The sequence below is a fragment of the Nothoprocta perdicaria genome, unplaced genomic scaffold, assembly GCF_003342845.1.
Source record: "Nothoprocta perdicaria isolate Ctin4 unplaced genomic scaffold, notPer1 scaffold_249, whole genome shotgun sequence".
NCBI classification, from domain to species: Eukaryota; Metazoa; Chordata; class Aves; order Tinamiformes; family Tinamidae; genus Nothoprocta; species Nothoprocta perdicaria.
In genome coordinates this window covers 921,194-930,234 of record NW_020455476.1, presented here as the reverse complement: position 1 = coordinate 930,234, position 9,041 = coordinate 921,194, and the positions used below count along the sequence as shown (strand labels likewise).

Genomic DNA, 9,041 nt, shown 5'->3' with positions numbered 1-9,041 from the left:
AGGCAGAGCCCAGATGGCCCCACAGACCTGGGAGCTCTCAACTACTTCACACATTTTCAACCTCCTTGCCTTTTACTCCTCCATGCAAAAACTGTCTGACATCAAGGATCTGAACCAAGTGTCTATAGTTATCCCAAGACTTTCTTTCCTGTAGTTATCCCAAGACTTTCTTTCCTGAGGGGCCTAAACAAACCTTAAAATAGGTAATAGCCAAAACCTGCACCTGACAAACTGACCATGGCATGGGCAGAACGTGGTTCTCGGCTTTCAGTTCCCTGCAGTATCCTGGGCTCTCATGTGCTCTGTGCSCCGCAGTCACACCGGCAGCACCGCACACCACAGCCCCACTGACTGCGTGCGCCAAGGAACAAAAGCTGGGCTGCCAAGTACTTGCCCCATTCAGCTCAGGATCTTATGTCAGCATCAGATGATGAAGCACCTGGATTAATGGAGCCTCTCTCCCAGATACTTGATCCCAGAGATTTATTTGAGCAGATACCAAGATCCCAGGGGATTTGGACTTGCAGCTGTTAAAACTTCTTTCTTCCTCGTCGCCCAAACACAGCCATAACGTTACAGTATCACCTTCCAAGTGGATCAAGAAGGCGAGTGTGCTGCCGAACAGCTCACTTCCTTTGTTATTCCYACTACATGTAGATACTTCATTCTACTACAACTGAATTACCAGTTAAAAAAGTGGGAAGAAAACCCAATTCCAGCCTTGGCAGAACTGTAACTCACACCAGCTCTGGGCTCTGACCAAGACAGTCTTCCAGCCATTTATATGGGGTGACTGAAGAGGCTGCACTCCAAATGGTCAGGTTGAAAGTCTGAGCTAACCTTTAATGTAGCTATGGGAGAACAGTCTTAGTGCCAGCTGCATCTGACCTGTGCCCTCCTGTTACATCCGTCAGCGTACTTGTCYGGTAAACTCAAGTGGAAGGTATTTGAGGATTTAATCACGATTCATCCTAATTTGCSTCTTGCTATGATATCCTGTGGAAAAAAAAAATTAAAGCAAGCGTGGCTTTGATATTCTAAATGTTACAGGATCTGTAAGCAAATCAAAACGGAAGGATCCCCTCAGTGCCGTTGCTGAGTGCAGCATCACATCTCCTACACTTACAAATTCCATTTGGGCATTTGACCTGCAGACAGAGAGGACAATAGCAAGTCCCAAGAGTGATGGAAAGTCACCCTTCCTCCCCCCCACCKCTAGGAATGGCCTTTTATTTCCCAGAGAGCTCCTCAGCCCTCCCCAGCCAGGCTTCTGCTGCATTTGCTTCATGCATTTGTCCGTTTGGCGCGGTCTCTTTTCATTTACTGGCGAAAACAATCTCCTYGTTTACATGATCTTGGAGCTAATATCTCTTTTACTGATCAGGACCTCCAGCAGCCTCAGCTTGGCCTTAACCTGCTTGTATTCGTTGTATTCTTCTGCCATAGGAGTGCGATCTTCTTTCTGCACATTCCTGGTGGGAGAGAGAGGTGGCCATGAGCCCTCCCGCACCCGCAGAGCTCCCCTCGCTCCCTGCTGGCGGCAGAGCAGCTCCCCCTCCTCTGCTCCCCAACACAGCACAGAATCAATATTTTCATATTTTGAGGGAGAAAAACAAAACCTAARCAGGTGGGAGGCACACAAGCTACTCCAATGAAATGTAGGATACCTGCATATTGAGGCTGGGCACAATCTCACTAAACAAAATGCGAAATCTTACTTGGAACACGCCCTACTTCACTGCCTCTACACAAAAGCTGAGAAAAAGAAAACAAACAACAAAAAACAAAACAAACAARCAACCYCCCACARCTCATTCAATTACAGGAACCAGCAGAGCAAAATAAAATACAGCGGCTTCCCGCTGGGAACCACAGCAGTTCAATGCATGCACCTATCTGTGAAAGGGAGCAAGATACCTGATCRGGTCAGATATGTTAGCTGATGTGAAACTGTCTCAAATTTTTAATGATTTTACAAAAACCTCTAAGGATGATGCTGGTGGCTAAAAGTTAACTGGATAATTTAAAGAACATATATATCTTAAATCCTTTTATCRGGTCATTCACGAGGGACAATTTCTAATTACAAAACACATACACACAGCCACAGTTAAACAGAGGTGCCTGTTAAACCTGTGTCTGAACAGCAAGAGTACAACACAGATCTAAACATACTATATTCTTAGGAATAAAAAAGAATTTTTTTTTAYCATGGAGCAATTCTTCCATCATTATGATCAATTGTGCTGGAGGAAGCTGATTTCCTCCACTTATACCTGTGCTTCCCACTGCTTGTCCTAGACAACTCTCACAAAGAGCTGTAATCCCTAAAGGTTTTGAAAAAAATTCCTGTAATGGGCAACTGTAATGACTGTGGGTAAAACAATAATGATGTTGTTGAAATATGTATGAGTGAATTCAGAGAGCTTTCCATATTTGCAGCTCTCTCTAGATGCCAAACAGATTAAGAATAGCTGAAAGATAGAACGATAATTAAGAAATTATTACCTTCCATTTTGTCGGAAAAAATTATCTTCAAAGTCTCTCAATTTTTTTCTAATTCGCTTTTTCTCTTCTCTGACTTCTTGGAGCTGCTCTAACAGTTCAGGGCTGTTGGATTTAAATAAACAAGATCATATGAAAATAGAGATTTACAGCTGGAAACACAGACTAAATCTACACTAATATGGTACTAATATGCTATAAATCTTATCTATACAATCTTATGAAATTTGCCTGAAATTTGAACTTACATAGATGCTTCATGAAGATTTGAAAGCCCCATATCCTGGTTGCTTTTTGACGGTATCTTCTCATCCACGGGGGAAACAAAGCCATCAGCATCATCTTCTAGTTGATCCAAGAAGCTACGTACATTGAAATCTGTTCTCATGGTAATTGTGAAATCTGGCTTCAGATTGCTGTCCTCCTCAGACCCCTCCTCTTCTTCCTACAGAGGGGGACAGATCACCCCCATAACAGGAGAGGTTACACATTCCCTGTCAGAAACAGGCACCTTCTTTCACCACATGCACTGGGGAACAGATATGAAAGAAGTGGATAAGAGGAGCAAGCACTGGAACCGCTAAGCAGTGCAGTACACGAGAGTGTCACCAGCAAGACTCCCTGTACCCAAAGCTTCTATGGGAAAACCTCGTGACTACCAACTCGGATGGATTAAGGACACATAGCGCAACAACACTGAGTGAAACCAAAATCTGCAGTTCTTACCAGCCTGTTGCTTCGTTTAGTCAATATATTCTGATGCAATTCTGATAATTCTGATGCAAAACACTTGTAGATCAACTAAGYACAAATTCTAAAGCAAACCTGCATCCTCTGCCTTTCCCTGCAAATGCACCTACCAGCAGTGCAGTCACGGTAACAGGCGCGTTGTSAGGGTAAAACACGAAGCTTTCTGAGGATGCTGCCTAACAGCTGTTTCTAAAGGGCAAGTTCAAGGCCTCAAACGCTCATACAGTGATCATATCAATACCTATCGTACATATCAATGAGCTCAGATCACTGCTTCAATGTAGGAGACGGCTGACTGTAAAAGCACCGCTGTGCCTAACTTGATCTGGATGTCCGTCATCTACTTGGAATACACTAAAGACTGGAGTGGAAAAACTGTCTAGTGCAAATTCCCCAAAGCACAATGAGGAATTGGTCATACTTAAACGTTTTCCAAGGTTTTCAGGCACAACACTTGGAAGTGTCTCTGCTGCACTTGGTATTTGCTAATTCACAACTTTCGCAACGTAGAGCTTGTCCTGGGACAATGTCCAGATATCACTGGGATTTTCAGTGCTCAGCTTTCTCTTACTTAAAGAGACATTTCCTGGAGGCAGTTTTCAGCCTTAATACAAAGAATAAGGCATGAACATTAGAAGAATATAATAAACGCTAGCAAAGATAAGTGTTCTTGTCAAGAACAAAAATCAAAAAACAATTTTGATATCCATGCAACTCTAAWGAGGAAGGATCTAAACATATACATAGCTTGAAAAACTTCTGAGGGCTATTATCTATTATCACAGAAATCTCCAAGTATATGCCAAAAATATACCATTACATGGGGATCCAAAGAAGCTCTTCACTTTTCTCCTGCAGATTCCTTGCTAATAGTTCAATTAATTCTAACAGATTTCTCCCACACCTAAGCCCAAAGGAAAATGGGACACTGGGAGTCAGTGGCATTTCACAGCATGCCTGTTAAACACTCCAAATCAATGACGTTTAAATGCACACATTAGCATGAGGCCACAGTTTGCCCAGGGTTTCCTCCTTGGCAAAGAGCTCTAGGCTGCAAACTRTAATGCAAAGCCACAGGCTGAGAACTGCAGCCGAGATGGAGGCTTGAGGGGGAAGAAAAGATGAGTTGGAAAACAAGAATCTCTGAATAGCAGCAGCAACAACAACAAAGATACCAAAAAGTTTGAAAACATCTCAGGCAAATCTGCAGGGAACTGGTGTAAGTTAAAGCAGTATTTAGCATATGGTCAGATGAGTCCATTTCTCCAAAAGTAAACCACGTAGCTGCAGTAGAAGGCATAAAGCTGAGCCCACTGCAGTCACGTACTATTTTCAAGAGGCCCACTGGTGCTGTGACTGCAGTCACGTACTATTTTAAACCCTGCAGACAATGTCAGGTTGGGTCACAGCCATGCGCAGCCCGCGGCGYCGGCTGCCCCGCACGGCGGCCAGGACCAAGGCGGCAGAGCGGCCGCCGCTGCTGCGTGGGCGAGGGATTTGCTAGTTGTCCTAGCTGCTAAAACTGTGCTCTTGGTTTTCAGGGATGTCTCTGGGGCTCCAAAGCAGGAGCTGCTGCGTGGTGCAGCCAGCAGCGCAGGGCCACAAGCAGGGTGTGTGTGCAGGCCCCACGCGGCAGCAGCCTCCTCCTTGCAGACGCCCACGCGCGCGGGCAGCTGGCGAGGGTCGGCGCGGCAGGACACGTCTCGCTGCAGAGCCTCGCGCACAGCCTGGTCGCTCGGGCCACAATTTCCGTGGCCGGCAGCTCAGGAACGAGCCTCCTGTCAAGGGGTCTCTTGGAAGGAAAGGGCAGTGTATCTCCCATCTAGACCTTGGTGCCAAAATGCTACATCTGGCTGACTTTGCTCCTCAGAGGACCCAGTAGTGCCACGGCAGCCTGCAGCACTGAGAACCCCCCAGCAGCCCAAGAAAGGAACGTAATGAACCCGTCATCCAAACCCGACCGTGTGTTACCTAGCAGACCCGAGTTGTTCTGACTCCAGTCCTAGTGCTGCCCTTTTTAGGAATACCTCTTACAAGGCGGGAGAAAAGAGCCCTGGATAAAATAAGCATGTGAATGGGAGAAGGTATGGATCCCGAAAGTTCCCTGGTTGGCTCCACGTGCGAGTGTTAGTTCTGTGAGAGCTCATTCCCATTCCAGCCACGGTGCTGTGTGCAAGCCACAGAGCTTTGGAGTGAGAGAAACTACCACAAAACAGGTCAGCATTATTAGAAAGAAAGAAAAACACCAAGATGCAATGGGTAATTGTGAGTCTTTGGCAAAATAAAATGTATTATGTGCAGGAGGCAGGGGGAAGGAGAAGGAAGGGAAAGTATGCAAAGCCACGGAAATACTGTAGTCTGATCTACAACAACAGAGGGAAGAATTTGTTCAGAACTGGCGAGGCTTAAAGCAGCTACTGATTTTTCAGGAAGACACTGCAAAAAATCAACACTGATGGAAAAAAACAACCAATCGATCAATCAACCATTCTCTTTCATTGGTAGGAGGGGAGAACTGATGCAAACTGAGCAATTAGTTAGCAGCTGGAGGTCTTCACCTTTATCTCCTTGAAGAAGGAAGCTGTTTCACCCTCGATAATTGGCTGCAGCAAAGGGCTTCTCCGCTTGCTGGAGGGGGAACCCTGTGACAGGTGTTAACAAGTATGTTACATTTATGAACCCTTTTCTCCTCCACAGCCTGCTCTCCTACTCTCAGCTCATTCTCACTCACTTACTCACTCGCACTCTCTCAGCTCATGGCCAGACCATCAAGAGAAATCTATTTCTTAAAGAAGAAAAATATTCTTGGCAAATCTCTCGAAGCTTGGACTGTTTTCTCTCAAAATGTTGCTTAGCAAGGGACTTCAGTGCCAAACATGTGTAAGCAGAATGTCTGGTGCTGGAATACTAGCTGGGCAGGAACTACAAAGTAAAGGCTGCAAGAAAATAACCCCTAGCCTGAGGCACACACACACACAACATTTGGTTGGCTCTGCACATGTATGGTGTAAGCCCAGCTAAACTCTCCAGGCCTGCTTTCCAGGAGCCTCATTTCTCACTAAAGTGCCTCAAGACATAGATACGGGTTTTCAAAGGTCTCCAGACTCAGCAGGAACCTCTCACAGCTCTTGTCAGAGCGGTTAGGGAAAACTGTTTTCCTTTGCTAGCAACACTGGGATTTTGAGTTTGTCTCTAAACTGGACTTGAGTTCACTTAGACCTCAAACTGCTCGTGCACAGCTAGAGGGTTTCTTCCTTCCGACTGCCAAGGCTATCTTCACTGCACGCTCTGGGGAGTATTTTGCATACTCAAAAAAGAGCTTTTTGTTTTGTTTTAAATGCAGGACCACCTTCCACTGTGCAGAAAAACACACTTCTCCGTGTGTCTGACTGCACTGAGTAAAGCTGTGCCTGTCCGTTCACTTCAGCAGGCYATCTACAAAAACCGGCAGCCAGGACTCTAGGGCTGCCTGGTAACTGCAAAAGAGTAAGGGGTCATACGTGACAGACAGAGCAAGCAGCAACCAAGATAAAACAATTCTTTYTCTACAGACAGGCTGAAAGGATTCTCTATATAGTTTTTAAGTCAAATGTATATTTTTAAAAGTTTTGTACACAAGTTGTATAAAACTGGAGATATGTTGCTCACTAGAGGAATGTACTGGATTCCCTGCTATTGTCAGTCCTTCCTTGCCAGAGCATCATCCCAAATTAGGAAATATCTGCCACTTGCAGCACCTCTTTAATACAAGCCAAGTGCTCTGAGGCTGCTGTCACCTTTCAGCCGACTGGAATCTCACCCGCTGTAGGACCCACACAAGTCTATGAAAATACAATATTTTGTCACGTGTAACCAACCAACATGAAGGCCTACAGCTCCAAGGGCAGACTATTAAGGAAAGGGAAGGGAGGCTGTAGCCAAACACAGGGTGATGAAATAGCAGCAGCCCAATGGAAAGAGGAGAAACAATATGAGGTGAGATGTGCCCCATGATCATGGKTGGGCACTAGAGTCCCTTGACCGGCTTCACCCTTGGCTGACTTCATCCTGAATGTCAACAGTTCACTCTTATTTACTTAATCTTTGGGTGATAAGGGAGCCTGGGAGTTGGCCTCCGTGACTGTGCCATATGCAGAGGTGTGGTTAATGCCCTGTTTTCTAACTCCAAAGCAAAAAAATAGCTCCTACAAGACGGTTCTACTCACAATAATAGGAATGGTGTTGGCCCTGGAGAGGATCTGTTTGATCAAGCGATATCTGTCATATAATGGCTTCATCACTTGTCGTTCATTTTTGGTTACCTGAAAAAGAATAAGAAATAAGATCTGTGAAACAAGCCTGCAGCAGATACTCCACTCCCTAATGTTCCTGTAATCACTGTTAGTCAGAGGGAGCTTGTAGGGAAATTTACAAGGACAACAGTTCAGTAGCAACAACATGGAAATTGGAATTGTGGGTGCTCCTCAACCAGTGCTCAGCACCACCCATGCTGTAGATGTCTTGTAATGCATATGTGTGAGACAGAAGATTCGAAAGGACCAGCTTATGTACCATGTGTCCACTGCACAAAACCAGCCATAGAGCCACTACTCTGTGCTTGCAATCATGTCTAGCATTGTCAGGCCCAACATGAGGCTTCCTACACTCAGTCTTGTGGCAGAGACCTCAGAGGCACCATTTATGACCCAGGAAATGAGAAAGAAGCTGCAAGAAATGTCTGTCTCCCCAGAGAGACTTTCCTAGGGAGAGTTAACCTACCAACTTCACAGAAGTCACACAATCTGATTTCCCACTTCATTCCTCCTTGTACTTCCCTCTCAAAGCCAGCAGTTCTTTTTAATTCCTTACCTTTTGCTTCCACCCTTCCTCCAAGAAGCTCTGTTGGGAAGAAGAGCTACCATGTTGCTACCAGCTTCTCTGACCCTAACCCCACTCCTCCTAGCTGTACACTGAACTCTCCTCCTCAGTTTGAGAATTGCTTTTGTCAGCTTCAGCTTCTGYCAGCTTCTGGCATTGATTCAACTTTAAGCTAAGCAGAAAATCTCAGTGGTACTCAAAGTGCAGAAGGGAAGACCTAATCCCATAACAGACAACAGCCAGTGAAGGAAAGTAAAAGTTTGTTCAACTAAGTACTAGTAGTAAGGAAGTGGGGATCTATCTTGCTAGAAGGGTTGGAAAACAAACAAAACACTCGACAGAACTAAACTGATCATACTCCTCCTTTGCATTCAGCATTGTTTCATCTACATCTAGGGACTGTCTTTCCACTAGATCTTTGGTMTAGCTTGAGATTATAAAGCTCTTAAGAAAGGAAGCTTTAATCAATTCTGATGAAATTCCTACCTTCCTCAAATCGTTTCACTGTTGCTAATCATCAGAGCATCTGAAGAGCTGCCATGTGAAAATGCACCCCTTAGAGGGCTTTTACAGCCTCCCTTTCTGCAATAGGAAGAGGAGAGCTAAGTATCTGCATTAGACCATACAGACTAGCAAGCTGTTCCAAACTGTTTTTCCTTTCTTTTTTTCCTGCAACCAATTAACCTTAATCAAGCATAAAACTGGAAAATATGCTAGCCTATTGGGCTCGTGTCTTTCCTAGCTTTGCTATGTTAGGGGCTAGTATAACATGAGGCATAGCATTACTGTTGGCTCAGGAAGTCTCAGCTGAGGTTGAGAACCAAGCCTTTAGTTGCTGATACTTCAAGGAAGATAAATACCTCTGCTCTGGAGAGAGGAAGAGAGAGGAAGAGAGAGGAAGAGAGAGGGAGGGAGGGAGGGAGGGAGGG

General features: G+C 45.1%; 1 protein-coding gene across 4 annotated transcripts in view; it reads right to left on the bottom strand.

Annotated features, from left to right (window-relative positions):
• FAM13A (family with sequence similarity 13 member A) overlaps positions 1-9,041 on the bottom strand; it is a 51,480-nt gene continuing 42,439 nt past the window's right edge. For 3 of the 4 annotated variants that reach the window (XM_026039988.1, XM_026039990.1, XM_026039991.1), the window contains 5 exons: positions 7,461-7,556; positions 5,814-5,897; positions 2,754-2,950; positions 2,509-2,610; positions 1-1,472 (listed from right to left, as the gene is read on the bottom strand). In XM_026039988.1, coding sequence (XP_025895773.1) covers positions 1,346-1,472; positions 2,509-2,610; positions 2,754-2,950; positions 5,814-5,897; positions 7,461-7,556 — 606 coding nt within the window. In that variant the 3' untranslated portion in view covers positions 1-1,345. The remainder of the gene's footprint in view (positions 1,473-2,508; positions 2,611-2,753; positions 2,951-5,813; positions 5,898-7,460; positions 7,557-9,041) is intronic. The other variant, XM_026039989.1, reaches the window with a different exon arrangement.